At 44.1% G+C, this 17298-nt stretch overlaps 1 protein-coding gene across 1 annotated transcript; it reads right to left on the bottom strand.

Moving 5' to 3' along the window:
• Positions 1-494: 494 nt before the first annotated feature.
• LOC144577798 (uncharacterized) lies at positions 495-15579 on the bottom strand. The gene is made up of 5 exons (XM_078338142.1): positions 15302-15579; positions 10924-10994; positions 7245-7404; positions 3480-3569; positions 495-1782 (listed from the first exon to the last, which is right to left on the bottom strand). The coding sequence occupies exons 1-3, from the start codon at positions 15539-15541 to the stop codon at positions 7392-7394; spliced, it is 324 nt and encodes a 107-aa protein (XP_078194268.1). The 5' UTR covers positions 15542-15579; the 3' UTR covers positions 495-1782; positions 3480-3569; positions 7245-7391.
• Between the last annotated feature and the right edge of the window lie 1719 nt (positions 15580-17298).

Below are 17298 nucleotides of genomic sequence, written 5' to 3'. Positions count from 1 at the left end.
TCCTTCAATCCATTCAAGTTGACACTCAGCATTAACCATCACAGCTTCTATGGCCTTCTTGACTATTCCCTGTATCAGAAACACACAGAAATATGCACTCAAATTTTTGTGTCCAATGCCTGTCTTAAGGACCAGAAGTGACTTCCACAAGGACGGAGACTACAGCTGACTCACTCCATTCACACCTAACAGTGCCTGGTACATGGTACGTGCTTCATCAAACTTAGGCTGGAGAAATGAAAGAAGGTAGAGGGGAAGACAGACAAGACAGAAAAATGGTAACAAGATCTCTGGATAGAGAGATGTAAATTTAGTATCCTGTGTATACAATGTTTATAACTAGGAATTACTCTGCACGTTGTATAAAGAATTTCTGCTAATCGTTGAGTGAAAGATAGGGAACACTTAAACCAAAACATCCAATGAATATGAGTAAGCAGAAAAAGAAACATATAAGGCTGATGCTCACATGGCAAGGTCTTCAGACTCATCAGTATTTATAAAGTGAAAATTATTTTATTATGACAATACTTAAGTAGGACAATTTAGAAAGATGAATAATGCCAAGTATTTCCAGGGATTAGTGGATTTTGGCATCCACATTTGTTGATCACTTGAACACAGACTGGCTCAGCCCTCTGGAGTGAAGTTGGATAGTTTCTACTCTATTAAGTGCACACAAGGCCTATTAAATAGAAGTCCCCGACAAGTATATGTACCAAACAACCCTCCAAACGAAGTGCCTTTACCAAGATCATCGAGCTGGTAAGTAACAACACTTGGGTGTGACTCCAGCAGCCTGCTCTAGAGTCCATGTTCTCCATGTGCAGAGAGGGAAAAGGTTAGCAGAAATCAACATCTAATACTCTAAGCAAAGACTAAGAACACTGAGTTTGCCTCTGAAATGTTCAGCTCTCAACTTACAGTATGATATTAGATTGGTACTTTCTATAAGATGAATAGCAATAGTTTTTCATGGCTACAGGGACTGAGAGAAATTATGCTAATGGGTGTTTCAGAAGAAAATATTTAGAGACACATCCACAGAGAAGATGAACTTTATCCAGAAACTTCCTACCCAACCTTTAAAACAAAAGGGAGGGGGATACAACACAAAACAACATTCTAACAAAAGCAATTCCACAGGGAACAAAGCAGCTTAATTCCAGAGAAGTCAATAAATTCTGAATGGTAAGACTTGACAGACAGAGAAATCCTAGAACATGACCATAGAGAATAGATTGTACAGTTGAGCCTGCATATCCTGGGGTTCTGCATCCGTGGATTCAACCAACTGCAGGTGGGAAATACAGTATTCCAGAAATGCAGAACTCACAAATGTGCAAGGCTGACTCTGATTCCTACCCGTAAGGACATTACTTTGCCGCAAAACCTCTTCCTAAGAGTAGCTGAGTTCTTAATAAGAGTTAAGAAGCATAGTTTGAGATTATCTATTTCTGACAAGCTTCTATGTACATACGTATTCTACAGTGAAAGCAAAAGTATGAGCCTTAAAACACAGTAGAAAGCCCTTATCATTTCTTTCATGATTTCTACAGTGGCCTTTATAATGAGGAAATCCTTCTCCCAGGCAAGACGGTGAGGTTTAATTTTATGTGTCAACTTGACTGGGCCACAGGGTGCCCAGATATTTGACCAAATGTTATAACGTGTGTATCTTCAAGGGCCTTTCTGGATGAATCGACACTTGAGTGGTTGAGCTTCGAGTAAATCAGATTAGCCTCTCCAATGTGAGTGGGCATCCTCCAATCAGGTGAAGACCTGAAAAGAATACAAATGTTAAATAAGAAGGAACTCTTTCTGCCTGATTGAGCTGGAATATTGGCCTTTTTTGTGCTTTGATTTTGGACTGAAACATTAGCTCTTCTTGGTTTTCAGGGATGCCAACATTCACACTGAAATTTATACCATCGACTCTCCTGTTCGTCGGGCCTTTGAACTTGGACGGAGACTATACATCCACTTTCCTGGGTCTCCAGTTTGTTGCCTATAGATCTTAGGACTTTGCAATCTTTGCAATCATATGAGCCAATGTCTTCATATATATTTATATATGAAGAGTATATTTATATATGAATATACATATATATGTATTTTATGTGTGTATATATGTATGCATAAAATAGCATAACATTGTATATATTATATATAAAATAAGCAGTTAGCTCAAATGACTGTTTCTTTGGATGATTCTAATAATACAAAGATCAGATATTCATATTCACATATGTGAAAAAAATTTATATATATATAATATATTCTAGTGCTGTCTTTTCATGTGTATGTCTAGCTAGCTGCATATTTTATATTTAGCTCTGGAATTCCTTTAAAATTTATTTAGCATATGATGTGAAATGAGAACATGATCATAAATCACAGACTGACATCTGCTGAATTTTGTCTAAATTCAACAAGCAGAGGAATTATCCCTTCCTGTAAAAATTTTCAAAATTAAATTGAAATACTTGTTTTTTGGCAGAGCAGTTACACTCAGATGAGTCTCCGTTTTAAACCCAGATTTCACTCCATTGTCATATTTGCCTAGGCACTGACTCTGAGGGTGTTTTCCCAGATTGCCAGTTATTCTCTCCATCTCAAGTTCAAATAACTTGTTGCTTTCTCCTTAATTCATATCAAGATTTTATAAATACTAGTGTCTTCTTATGAGTGATGCATTATCTTGCATTGATTTGAGCCTCTAAGTGCTAGTACCAAGACGGTTTGATTCATGTAGTCTTACAATATACTTTATTATATGGGAGTGTTACTGTCTTCTCAACAACCTTCTTTATCAGCATTTTATTGATGATAAAATTCCTTCTTCTTAAAAATTAACTGTAGAAATTTTGGTTAAGCTCCTTCTGCCAACAACAAATTTAGATTTCATCATAGATATGGGTGTGAACAGTATGATGATGAGCGTTCGGTTATGTTTTAATGCATTTACAAACATAAAAGTTACATAATATATTACTTAAAGTATCAGATGTTCCCCTTTGTGAAGAACCCATGGAGATGAACACAGGCATTCAGCTGATGTCTCCAGACACCCACTAAATACCACTGAAGTATAAAAACAAATACTTTTTAGCAAACCATAAGAGGTGCAAACCATCAGCAAGAGAAAGTGTTTGTCTAAGATAGTGGAAGATGTAGAGTGGATAAAACTGTTAGGGTGTAACATAGAACAGAAACAAAAGACACCACAGTCTGGAGTACAGTGAGGATGCCAAGATGCTCTTTGGAATCCCACAGGGGTCCTTGATTTGGCACTGGCAGGTAGAGTGGTAGATGGGAGAGAAAAGTGCACTTGAATGCAAGAAAGTGATTAACATTTTGTATATGGAATATCCATCTCCATTTCCCTACTTCCCCTCACTGAGTAGAAATAGAATGCTCTGTAGTTACTGCAGTGGAAAAGAAAGCAAAGGAATCTTCCCTGAATAAATTTAACTTACCTCCGAATGCCAAGCTCTCCAGTGTGGTTGCTGATGCTGGCATCTTGAGAAGAGATGGAGGTGGAGCAGTAATTCTGCAATCACTGTGGCCTGAAGTTACATATTAAGCATGGTGGTGTAAAAAGTCAGAAAGGACCTCGATCCTTGGTGGCTCTCTTGAAGAGCCTGGGAGCACTCACCACTGGATTCTTTATTATGTTTAAAATTAAACAAATCTCGATGTAGCTCAGCAACTATAGAGAAGTTTTCTGTTACTTGCAGCTTGAGACAATTCTCAGTGATACATTGGAGAGTAAGTGGCAGCAAAAGTATGCTAAATCCTTAGCTTCTGCAAATATATTTACTGAAGTAGATGTGTTAACATTATTTAGTGTTACAGAAGTAATTAAAAAAAGAAATAAAAGCGGGGAAGGCTAGCTGTGCCTGCTTCTGGACAGGAAGCAAAGTGTAGAGATGGCCTGATGGTCACCTGGCTTTGTTTATTTTGTAATTGACAGATAAAAGTTGTATATATTTATTGTGCACAACATAACGTTATAAATATATATGTGTCTATACTTTATGGAATGGCCAAATAGAGCCAATGAACATATACATCATCTCAAATACTTTTCATTTTTTTGTGGTGAGGAGACCTAAAATCAACTGTTGGCAATTTTTGAGAAAGCCTTGTTATTAACTGAAGTCACTATGTTATACACGAGTTCTCCTGATCTTATTCTTCCTGCTTTATTTTTACTGTACATGCGCATTGTTTTAACAACAGCAGAAAAAATATTTTATGGTATATACAAACTTGTATTCTAGATCTATATTTAAAGCAGCAAATATATTTAAATAACAAAAAGTGAAGGAGCTAGCCAAGATGTTTACCTTAAGAACCAACACCTTCAACCTCTACACAAGGACAAAAATAACGAACCCCTGCATTGGGGCCCAAGATTTCCCTTAGAAAGAAGTTCTTAAAAGAGATTGAAATGCACTGTGATTAAGTGATATAATAAAATAATTCCAGGTGTTATGGAAGCAACCAGCGGGAACAACTAATGACCTAGAGAATTTTTAGGGAACACTTCATGGAAGAGCTAACATTTGCCTTGAATCTTGAGGATGGAGGAGGAGTTTGCCAGCCAGAGCAAGGGCAGGCAGAAGACATTGCAGAAAACTCGGGCACACAAGGTAAAAAGCCGTGGGGCACTGCAGAGAAGATGCTGAGTATCTGATGGGAAATTTGAAGGGGGCAGCATCAGATATAAACTGGGGTAGGAAATAGGTTGAGGCCAGCTGATAGATAATGATAATAAATTCACCTGCCCGTAAGCCACCAGCACTGTCTCCTCAGATATTTGTTTCAGACGTGCAGTTACCCCCAATACCTGCTCGGGGTGCCATCATGTGCTTTCTTTCCTTCTGTCTTAGAACTCCTTCCTCCCCAAACACAAATAAAGCAAGGACAAAGAACTGGCTTTCTATTTTGGGATCAGACAAAAGTCCTGGACACCAGAGATATCACATTTAGGCTTGTTATTGCAAACATCAATCATTTAAAGCCAATAACTTGTTTCTAATTTATCTCTCAGGAGGAGAGGAGGCGTCCTTACAATGAGTGGAGTTCCTCTCTGCAAATATAAAACGGAGCCACCCAGGTAAATTTATCACTGGACAGCAGGTCGCGGTTAGAAGGGTGGTAAAAAGGCAGAGTGGGGCATTGTGTTTGCGGCAGAAACAGTTTGCTGCATACCCGGTAACCATGTATGTTTCTGAAAATTAAGAGGGACAGTTAGGGCCACTGTCTACAGGGACTGTGTCACAGCCTCCCTAGCTTTGCTTACAGATGTGGTTCTACTTGTAACCAGTGGGATGTGAGCAAAATAAATGAGCATCACTTCCAAGGTATATGCTCTCGATGTGTCTTCACATCTCGCTCTTTCTCTCCACCAGCTGGAGCAGATAATTTCAAGGCTGTAGGCTATGGCAGAAATTCAGACGGGGAAGCAAACCGTGTGCCCGCCATCATCAGTGATGTTAGATCGTTGTGTGTGAGAAACAAAACTTTGAACGTGGAGAGCCACTGAAACGCTGAGGTTCTTTTGTTACAGCAGCAAGAATTACTCGCCCAACACAGTTTTTAATTTGTACAGCTGTGACCCTTTAACCTGATAAAAAGTTGAAATAAATCGCATAGCTCTTTCTTAATCAGTATTGCAGTTTCACGGGCTAAGTGGAGATTAAAGGTCTAACGTGAATCCAGCGTGAAGGGCTTTGAAGTCAATGTGTTAGATGCTCACAAAGGTCCAGATGTGAAACTCGCATTACTAAAAATATTAAGTATAAAAGTTCGACCTTAATCTAATAGGCATTTTAATCATTGATAAGCAATATCAGCTGTTGAGCAGTAGAAAATTATGTACAGCTTGTTGCAATTTCCATTTATATTTATTCTAAATTGGACATTTTACAGATTGTTTAAATAATATCAGAAATGTGCTAATCAATTCAGGCAACTCTGTTATTAATTGATTAGGGGCAGCTGAGGCTTATAACAGAGGCCAAAAAACAAAAAGAATCCATGTTGGGAAGCAGTCTGTCATCAACTCATATTATCTAGTGAGACAAATCACTTCCTCTCTCTGAAAGTCAATTTCCCTCCCTGTCACGTGGGATCTACTTCCTAATACCCACCAAGAACACCATGAAGTAACTCAGTTGTGTGCCCCATAAAGATATGAGTCAACTCAGATAAATCTCATATTCAGGGTTCATTTACTTAGGGCTTCTGATTCAAACTGGCCTTCATTCATTCACTCTTCCCATCCATCTACAAGAATTCTTCCCAGTGCAATGAAACAAAAAAGTCAATTCAAATGTGCTTAAACAAAACTTAATGACAGTCGTAAGTGGAATGTCTACGGATACAGTGGCTTCCAGTCACAGCTAAAAATCAAAGTTCAGAAAATGCCATTTAGACATGTTTGCTCAACTCTCAACTTTGATTTTGATGTTGCCAGATCCTTACTCAATCTTTTTATGGGAAGGAAAATATCCTTCGATTTCAGGTTTGATTTCCTTCAAGTCCAGCAAGAACTAGTAAATACTTATTTCCAAGAAGTACCCAAAGCATAATGTTGTGAATCTCCTTGTATCAGATGGGTCTGATTTTTAAACATATGCCCATCTTTAAACCGGTCACTTTAATTAGAAGAATAGAATTTGCTGATTAGCCCAGCCATGGTCACGTGACCCACTCTGGGCTCCTGAAGTATATCAGTTTTACCTGATGCACACAGGCTGGGTGAGGAGAGGATCCCACAAAGTACTCATCAGAGTGTTTTTGTGACAAGAGAGCAGGAAATGTTGGATGGAGAGATCAAAACCAACATAAATGCCTACACAACGCATTGCTCAAAGCAACAAAAGGCATCTAAAAATATAGTTATTCAATGGCAATTCCACTATAACCTGATAAACCTGCTAATGTTGAAAAAGAGACATCAAGAGTATACCCGTGATGGTACAGATACAAAGGCAAGTGCCTTAGAGAAAAAACTTACAGTTGGAATTCAACAGTATATTTTCAAATTATAAGATGGAGAGCTCAAGCTCAATACCCACAACAAATCAATGTCCAGTTGCAATCCAGTACCCCCATTTTCCTAAATACTTTATTTTTTCAGTGTTTTCTTTTCTTTTCTCCTTTCCCCCTTTTTTACTTGCTGCTTCCCACTTCCTATTTAGCCGTTTAGAAATGAAAATGCAGCCTTTTACCTCCTTCGCCAGACACTTCTTAGAGGGCAAGTTCATCTAATTCCTGAAGAGCTCGATTCACAGACCAAATCGTGCCTGCTATGCAGCGTTGCCTCAAAATTCCAGCTTCCAGGAGGGTATATCAAAAGCACACCTGCTTGACTGTTTTTACATCTTCCTCCTGTCTAGGAAGGTGCCAAATCAACTGTCAGGTAGATACGGCACCAAGCTAGCCAGAGGAACACGTCCCTTGCCAACCTACCCCCGCTGCCCGATGGAAGTGTTTGCTTTCTGCTCCCAAAGGGAAGCGGCACATTTATTAATTCATTTCATGCTTAAAGATGCTTTGTGCCCCTTCCTCCAAGCTAGCTCCAGAATAAATTTAGTTTTCTTATACCAGACCTCACTCTGGTTAATTGGACTCTGCTGGCGGCAAGCAACTGACCTGCTTTTTGGTTACACATTGAATGTCCAATATGTTTACTTTAGATCCTGAGTCTTCATCAATGGTATCAGTAAGACAGGGATATTGTAGGAAGTTTCCATTAGTTACCCAGCCAGGAATATGACACTGCCCCTGCCCCTGCCCCAGCTTCTTCCACTTAGCTGGCACACATGTCCACCCAGACCTCCAGCTGGATCTGCGTGTTGACTTTGGCTCGTGCCTGCATTCTAAGGTTCCCCACAGTCCCCACCATTCCCTCCTGTCCATCTCCTCCCTGGCCCAGCGCACTTCCATCATTTATATCCTGTTCGAGCTCTCTCATCATCCTGGGGAGAGTCTGCCTTAGATATGACCAATACTGAAAAAAATGGAGCTGGGAAATAGATGTAGATTCCTCTTAGAATAGTTCACTTGAACAGGACCAGGGTGAGGTTGTAGCCCCTGACCTGATCTTTCTTCCTCTGTAAATGGTAATACACTAGTAATCCTAACTAGCTTTAGGGGTCAACCTCATGAATGAAATATTGTGCAGCTTTCTCCCAATGCAGTCCAGTGTTTTCAAGCACATAAAGTAGCTAAAGGAAGGTAAAAGATGTTGCCTGGTGATGTGACATACTCCTAGAGAACACGGTTTTTTGTTGTTTTGTTTTGTTTTGACAGAGTCTCGTTCTGTTACCCAGGCTGGAGTGCAGTGGTATGACCTTGGCTCACTGTAGCCCTCATCTTCCAGGAGAGAGAGGACATGTTTTAATGATTCATTGAAAGTATGTTATAATGCTCATATTAATGGCATGCATGTGAATGGGTATTCCTCAAAAGCCTGAGCAGCACAATTTCAAGCCCCATGAACAGCCCTTCGGCATTTATGTTTCCATGACTAAATTGCTTGGTCAACCTCTTTTCTCATTAGTTTTATAAAGTGCAGACTGAAGTGTAGGTCTCCAAGTGAATTAACTTATCAAGGCAATCAAAAGTCAAGGCTGAGAAGGAACAGCAGCAGCAGCAGCAAGAGTGAAAGGCAAACACACCCATGGCCTTGAGGGACTTACGATTTAAAAAAACAAAAAGTTATTGTTGGAAATACATGTATGTGTTGATGAAATATAAACTAATAAGAAAAGAAAATCTGAATTAGACTGTTTGATTAAAGTTTTACACATTGCTGGAGTTCAGCGAAAAGAAGAGATCAACATTGTCTGGAGATTATCATGGACGTATCAGCAGCAGAATCCAGTAAGTGAAATGTCATTGCAATAACTAAGATTTATTTATTATATACTAGGCATTATTGACACATTTTGCATTCATTAATTCATTTCATCCTTAAAGAATCTTGCAGAGTAGATAGCATTTTACAGAAAAGGAGACTGAGGTAAAAGGAGTCAAGTCGCTTGTTTTAAGCACAAGGCTAGTAAGCCATGGGACCAGGATTTGAACCACCTGGTTTTAAACAAAGTCCATTCAATAAACTAACGAGGCTCTTCTGCCTCCCTTTACCTGCAAGAGATCCTCTCCACTGTCCTGTTTGTCCTAAGAGGCTGAAGTCACTGATTTATCTGTCTTCCTTTATGACCTTATTACAGCAGCTGGTTCTGGATTTTACCCAAATCTGAGATGCAGTAATTGCTTTCTATAAAAAATGAGAGGCAGAAAATCTCTACAGGTGTATATATCATTACAGGGGTCTATATAACAGGAGGGCAGGTCATCGTCACAGGGAACATGACAACCGCCGTGGACAGAGGTGTGAAGATCCGAGGGTGCTGGCTTTAAACAGACTGCGAGCAAAGCAATGAAAAAAGGAAAAGCCAACTCTAGGAGCTGGACGAGGCAAGAAGAGGACACATCCCCTAAAACCTCCAAGAGAAACCAGTCTTGCCAACATCCTGGTTTTAACCCTGTGAGATGAATTTCAGCTTCTGACCCCCAGAATTATAAAGAATAAACTTACATTGTTTCAAAGCAGGAAGTGTGTAGTTAGGTGTTATAGCGGCAATGGGAAACTAATACGTTGTGTTGCTTTCGTCTTTTTTTTTTTTTTTTTTTTGGTTCAATTGCTAGCCAACTCTTTTCTATTAGTACAGGATTGAGAGGGACTTCCTTGGGTATATGTGCATCCACATGACTGGCTCCCTGAGGTTGGAAATGCATCGTCTCTTCTCAAATACACATCTCCAAAACACCAAGCAGGGTGTCGCCCACCTCATGCTTTCATGCCTGTCGTTGACTATGCAGGTAGGTAACTCAGGTTGAGGAAATAATGACAGAACTGTAGGGAAGGGCACCTCAGTATTAATAATACCTCCTGCTTTGACTGGCTTGAAGGCTGCCAGATGGCAACACTCTATCCAACCGGAAGTCACTAAGCTAAGAATTTTTGTGAGCCCACTAAAAGCTAATAGCCCCCCATTCATCCAGCCTGTCTTCTATTTTCTCACTCTCTTGCTGAATAGGGTAATAGAGTCCTTCGTGAGTCCCTTCTGACTGGTCCAGCGACTCTCCTCTCAGCAACCCCATCAGGAAATGAACTAACTGAACAAAAGCTCCAGTTCTTTTGTTATTGTCATAGTTTTTGAGTCAGAGTCTTGCTCTGTCACCCAGGCTGGAGTGCAGTGGCATGGTATTGGCTCACTGCAACCTCCACAGACTCAAGTGAGTCTCGGAGTGTCTCAGCCTCCCAAGTATCTGGCACTACGGGCACATGCCACCATGCCCTGCTAATTTCTGTATTTTTAGTAGATAGAGGATTTCTCCATGTTGCCCAGACTGGTCTCAAACTCCTGACCTCAAGTGATCCACCTGCTTGGGTCTCCCAAAGTGCTGGGAATACAGGTGTGAGCCACCACGCCCATCCCAGAAGCTCCAGTTCTGAGGCAACACAAGGCAAGATCCTCTGAAGCCAGCAGCTGCCTTTTCCCATCTCAGGGGTCTGCTAAGAGCATGGTGATTTTTTTCCCCACAGTGCTGTGATAATTCCTTCCATAAGGTAAAATAAAACTGCACTTTGGATCAGCTTAGGTAGATTTTCTCGCCTGAAAAATGTAGGCTTTTAGGTTCCATTTACAAGCAAACTGAATGGTTGGTCCTAAATATTCTGAGGTTGCCATAAGTCCAGAGGCACAACATTTTCCATGATAAAAGTCTACAGTTAACATATAATATTGAAAACCACTTAGCTTATTCTTTTAGTATGTAGAGAATAATTTAGCTCCTGATGGATTCCTAATGGAAAAAGGAGGTTTCTGGATTTCTCACATGGCAGGTCCCAGGTAGATAAGGTCTTGATGAGAAGAGTCTCTTTTTACTGCTGGCGAGCTCTTGGTGTTCTAATGCGAAAGAAAAAGGAAAGAAAAAGACAAAGGCAGAATTACTAACGGGTCTCTGGGAAACTGAGTTGGGCCACAAGCAGCTCATGAATGAGCAGTAGAAATTCTGAACTCCATTTGGTTTGAAATGTCATCTCCCTCTGGGAACTGCCAGTGAATGATGCTACAAGATCCACTGATGGTTATCTCTGATGGCAATTTGCCAGGTTAAGCATGAGCTGAAGTTGTTGTCTGTCTGAATGATGGAATGTGCAGTGTATTTAAATGGCCTCTTCCTTCCTCCTCTCTCATTCAGGGTTTGCTTTTTTGAACAGCACTAACCCAAGACCCACACTTCTCTCATTTAAATTCTCATGTTCCCTTCCCCATCGTTGGGTAAACCAGTCAAGGAGCCTGAATCTCTGCCCTACTCAGGCCTTGCATCCCTTTGGATGCGGACCCAGGATCCACCAAAACCCAAATCCAGAAAGGCTCTGGGCAAGGTTAGCCACATCCCCCAAATGTATGATTCCCCAGACTTTCATATGAGGCTGCAAGGAATGGAACCTTGTGCTAAGGCGGAAGCACTATGCGAACTCAACAAGGCAAGGAGCCAGGAGCCTCCTGAGTTGTCCATACAGAGCTGCAATCCACCAGAACGAGAAGACCAGCTGGGAGCCAGGTCTGCTCACAAGCCCTGGAGCTGAGATGAGGATTCCCCCAGGTATAAAGTTCCCTGGGCCACCATCTTGGAGAGGGGAAACTGAGCCCAGTTCATGGGAATTCCCAGAAGTCCTGCCCAGAAGCTTCCACTGGCCTCTCATTGGACAGACTTTGTCAGGTGGCTGCACTGCTAGGACATACAGCGTTTCGTGTTTGTCAGTTTATTTCCTTTTTAGCTGGGCACTTAGCAGCAGGAATAAAATCAGGGCTCTGCGAGTAAGGGACAGAATTTTTTAAACCGGCAATATAAATATTTGATGAGAAGAAAGAGCAACTGGGAATTATGAGATTGGTGCAAAAGTAATCGCGCCTTTCCTTTTGTGGCAAAAACCCCAATTGTTTTGGCACCAACCTAATACATCGGTTGGGGGAAAGGTTGATAGTTTGTTGTATGCTTAAATTTACACTTACAATGTTGCCCAGTTATTCTGCTCTTAGCATTTGCCAGAGATCAATGAAAGCCTATGACCACACAAAGGTTTGTCCACGAATGCTCGTAGTGGTTTTGTTCATAGCAGCAAAGCCTAGAAACGACGCGAATGTGCATGAGCCCATGAAAAGGTCAACACATGGCGGTACAGCAGCCCCCAGCAACAAAACACTACTCTGCAATAAAAACAAAGTGAGTCACTGAGTCAAACAACAACGTGGACGCATCTCGTAAACATCTGTGAAGTGAAAGAAGCTAGAAACAGTATGCTGTATGAATCTACTCACATGATAATCTAGAAATGGCAGATCTAATTCTTAGCGATAGCAAATTGGTGCTTGTGAGGTCGAGAGTTTGTGGGAGTATTGACTTTGAAAGGGAATGAGGGAACTTTCAGGATGAATGGAGTATTCTGTGTATTGATTGTGATGGTGTTTGAACAAGGGTGTGTAGTTGCCGAAATGGATTAACTCTGCACTGAAGATGGTTGTGTTTTAATGCATGCAAATGATATTCCCAGATGAAAAACACATACATTTGATAAACCAAAAACACACAGTATGCAAATCTGCTCCAAACAGGACCACTTAGCACCATCTAGAGCACTTCCGCCAAAGTCTAATGCAACCTGGCTTACTGCAAGAGCCCCCAAGCAACTGACCTCCTTCCACTCTTGGGCTTTGGTGTCTGGTCTCTCCCGGAGGCCACAGTGAGACTTTACTGAACACCTTATGTCCCTCCCTGGCATAAAATCCTCCAAATACTTCCTTAGGATGAGAATAAATTTTGAAGTTCTCACCTTGCTGTATCCAACAGGATTAGCCTGAGCTGTGAAGGCTCAGAGAAGGCTCCAAAATGCAGTGTCTTAAACAAGAGAGTTTCATCTCTCCCATGCCACTGCAGCCTAGAGGCAGTAAGCTCAAGACTAGTCCCAGAGTCCCAGATCCTCTTCCCCGTTGCTTCACTATGCCAAACTTCCATTCCTAAGCTTGTGGTGTGGCCCCAAATAGATGATGGTAATTCAGCCATGACAGCCATGACAGCCACATTCTGGCTACCTGGATGTAGGAGGGTCATGTTTCTATCCATTAAGAATGTTGCGGACCAAACCCTCCGTGGTCTTACTTGTAAGTGGGAACTAAACACAGGGTGCGCATGGATATAAAGATGGGAACACCAGTCACTGGAGAGGGTGGGAAGGGAACAAGGGTGGAAAAACTATTTATTGGGTGCTGCGCTCATCACCAGAGGGATGGGCCAGTCATATCCCAAACCTCAGCATCACACAATAACCCATAGAACAAACCTGCGCGTGTACCACCTGAATCAAAAAAGTTAAAAAAAGAAAAAAATAATACATTTCAAGGAAATTTCAGGCACCACTCTCTCAGCCATATCAAGTGTTAATCACATGAATACCTGCCTTATGAGAGAAAAAAAAAATGCTGGAAAATACAGTCATTATTCTGTCAAGCTAAAAACAAAGATTTCTATGCTGATGAAGAGAAGGGAAAAGGGATACAGAGGTGGGGGTGACTTCAGCTTCAGCTACACGTGTCCTATCAGGGTCCACATGGGTCTGCCCTGATCACTTCCCTCCAGCTTCTCTCTCTGCTCAGCCACCTGGCGGTCTTGCTGTTTCTCCAGCACACCAAGCTTATTTTGGTTTCACTCACCTTCTCCTAAGTGTTCACAGCTCTCCTTCCTCTCTTCATTCACGCCTCTGCTCCAAAGTCACCCTTTTCAAGGAAGCCTTCAGAGCAACTCACTCAAAACAGCCTGGGTCATCCACATTCACGGACCAAGTTTCAGTCTGAACCTTGCTCCTAAAGATGCATTTTGCCTTTTTAAAAATTACAGAGAAGAGGCCAGGTGCGGGGGTTCAGGCCTGTCATCCCAGATACTCAGGAGGCTGAGGCACAAGAATGACTTGAACTGGGGAGGTGGAGGTTGCAGTAAGCCGAGATCATGCCATTGCACTCAAGCCTGGACAGCAGAGCAAGACTCGGTCTCAAAAAACAACAAAATTACAGAAAAGAGGTTGGCTGTGGTGGCTCAGGCCTGTAATCCCAGCACTTCGGGATGTTGAGGCAAGCGAATCACTTGAGGTCAGGAGTTCGAGACCAGCCTGGCCAACTTGATGAAGCCTTATCTCTACTGAAAATACAAAACAATTAGCCTGACATAGTGGTGACCACCTGTAGTCCCTGCTACTCAGGAAGCTGAGGTGGGACAATAGCTTGAATCCAGGAGTCAAAGGTTTCAGTGAGCCGAGATCTCTTCACTGCACTCCAGCCTGGGTGATGGAGTGAGACTTTGCCTCAAAAAAAAAAAAAAAAAAAAAAAAATTACAGGAAAAAAGAATTTCCTGACCCTACCAATTCCCCACTCTCAAATTCTGTTTGTATACCTGGAGCTCCAGGAAGAAAGGGCACTCTGTCTAAACCACAGAGGGCCTGTTTGTGAAAATCTGGGTCTCGTTGGGAGCCCTCAGCTTCAAAGGCTACGGGGTTTCCAGGGAACTCCAGGCTGTGCATGAGGCACCTAGGAAAGCAAAAGCAACTTTTCTGTTTCTCTCAGCAACGTCCCGTCCCATGCATTCACGGCCCGCCTGGAAGAGCTTCAGGTGGAAAGGGTTCCAGGAGAAGAGGGTGCGATTCCCCGTTCCGAGACCCTGACAGGCGCCCACGTCAGGTGGGGAAAAGCTGTAGGGAAGCCGCGCAGAGGTTCCTGCCGTTTTCTATCCGCACAGGTGATCTGAGCTGGGGCAGGGTAGGGACCCATGGGTTGGGGGCAAAGTAAACCAGAGGCCAGGCTCCCCCTGGTTCTAATACCACAGTTTGGCTGACCTGGGGATAGGAAGGGGGACACTGTGGGACCCAGGGTTTGGGGACTATCCCCAGAACGTTTCTATTACCCACATCCTCTTACCCAACTCTCAGGCAACACCTTGGGGAGGCTGAAGTGCCCAACGGGCCCCAAAAGAGCCAAGCCTCCCAGCAGGACCCGCCCGTCAGAACAGAGGAGCGAGGTGCACCTGCGCCCCCTCCAGACCCCCAGACTCCAGCGTCAGCTCCCTTCGCCTGGGCGCACCCGGAGACCGCGGTAGGGGGGCGAGGTGGGGGAGCTTCCCAAAAGCCGAGAGCCAGCGCCGTAGACGCCTCTCCCGTCTCACCTTTGGCCGGCAGCGCGCCCAGCACCCGGCGTCCTGAGACACGCGCGGTGGCCCCGAGCCATGGAGTCGGCAGGATCCGGTGCTCCTGGGACGCCCGCTCCGCCTCCCCGCGAGGTCACCCGGAGCCTCCGCTCGCGCTGGGGCCGCGACGTTTCCCCGACAGCTTCTGCAGCGGGTGCGGCTGATCCGCCCGCCTCTCCTCCAGACCCTGCCCGGGCCCAGCCCCTCGGCATCCCTCATCCAACCCGCAGCCGCCGCGCGCACCGCCCCAGCTCCCCGGAGCCCCTCCGCCCCCTCCTCCCGCTCCCTGGCCCTCGGCCTCACGCGGTGTCACCTGCCGGCTCCACCCCCTCCCGTCGCGCACAGTCCCCGGAGCCGGCCCCGCGCCCCGCAGGTGGAGAAAACCCCGAGTCCGCCCGGGAGCCGAGACTCCGCGTGAGGGGATCCTTCCAGGGCCCGGGTGGTGGTGCTGGAAGAGGCGGCGTCACCAGACGAATCCGATCTCGTTGAAAAACTTCCCAGTGGCCACTCTCTTTCCTGGCGCTGAGCGGGGGAGCGTCGAAGCCCTGGGGGATTCCGGCCAGACCACCGGGGAGCAGAGACAGAGGTGGCCCCTCCCGAGGCCCTGCGGGGCGGGGGCCCAGCACTCTCCAGCCCCCAACTTATGGGGCACAGCCTGCTCGGGTCTTGATTGCCGGGAACACAGGTGAAGAGGCCCCCTCGACTCATCTTTGTATTTTTAGTAGGAACGGGGATTCACCATGTTGGCCAAGCCTATCTTGAACTCCTGACCTCATGATCCGCCCGCCTCGGCCTCCCAAATTGCTGGGATTACAGGTGTGAGCCACAGCGCCCGGCCTTCCCTCTGATTTTTAAAGTGCTGTCTTTTCTGTCCTTCCAGCGGCACCTGTCCAGGTAACCAATGCAGGAGTCTCACAGGCCCTGGAAGGTCTGGGCCTCCTGAGGACAGGATTCGGATCCTCTTTCCAGAATGCTGTAGATCAAAAGCCAACTCTTGGGAAACCAGAAGCATCACAAGGAAAATCTCAGAATCCAGCCGCAACCCCTTCTCCAAGCCAGCAATGCCTGGCAGTCCCCCACCTCTCCTCATCCTGCCCACAGGGCCCAGGCGGGTCCTGCTTCCATCCTCACTGACTCCTCCAACATCAGAGAGGAAGCCAGAGTTTCCTATTTGTCACCAACATTCCTGCTTACCAGTGTACTCCAGAAGACGTCCTGAGCCACAGTACATTAAAACAAATAAACGAAGATCAAACAAGAAGAAACAATAGGGAACAATCCAGAACAATTATAAACCCGTCATTCTCCCCGCCACCCCCCTCAAGCCTGGACATACTAGAGAAACATGAACGCAGCCTAAAGGGGTTGGAAGTCAATTTGAAGAGCTCTCCCCAGCTAGAGCGAGCTTCTCCCGGCTCCCAGGGCTGGAGATCAAGATCCAGGCTCTGCAGGCAGCCCACTGGTTTTCTCAGACAGCTGCAATTACAGAGGGGAAGAACCTTGAGAAAACTGATCAAGCCAAAAGAAAAACAAAAAACCAAAAAAAAAAAAAAAAAAAAAAAAAAAGAATTGTTGGTTCTGATGTGCCGGACTGCAGCAACTTCCTAGAATTATTTTGTTTCTGGAAGTGAACTGTGTTCATAATTGCCCAGCTCTTCATTTCATTTGGCTAGTGTAAACCTGGCTTTGAGAACGGTCATAAATTCAACTCCTACTGGGTTGTGTTGAACTTCTGAGTCAAATGAGAGCGGTAACATGTCTTATTATTTCTGGCTGATGAATCAGAGACTGCTTCACCCTCCACTCCTCTAACCAGGGACTATAAATAAAAATTTGCCCCCAAAATATGACTCTAACTCTTTCTCTCTGTCTTCTTTAAAAGCTCTTAAATTCCAGCTCTCTTTCCCCTGCCTCGTCATTCCCCTTAGCGGAGAATAGTGAGCTCTCAGCTGCAGAGGCAAACGAAGGCCCTGGAC

Source organism: Callithrix jacchus, chromosome 9 (genome assembly GCF_049354715.1).
Source record: "Callithrix jacchus isolate 240 chromosome 9, calJac240_pri, whole genome shotgun sequence".
NCBI classification, from domain to species: Eukaryota; Metazoa; Chordata; class Mammalia; order Primates; family Cebidae; genus Callithrix; species Callithrix jacchus.
Note: the sequence above shows the minus strand (reverse complement) of the source record. Positions and strands in the feature narration are given on the sequence as shown.

Bases quoted from the DNA above. Each gene is read 5' to 3' on its own strand.
- LOC144577798 (XM_078338142.1), bottom strand. From the start codon at position 15,541: ATGAGGGATGCCGAGGGGCTGGGCCCGGGCAGGGTCTGGAGGAGAGGC. The intron at 10,995-15,301 runs GTGAGACGGGAG...CTTTCGCATTAG, and splicing joins GGGCGCGCTGCCGGCCAAAG to AACACCAAGAGCTCGCCAGC.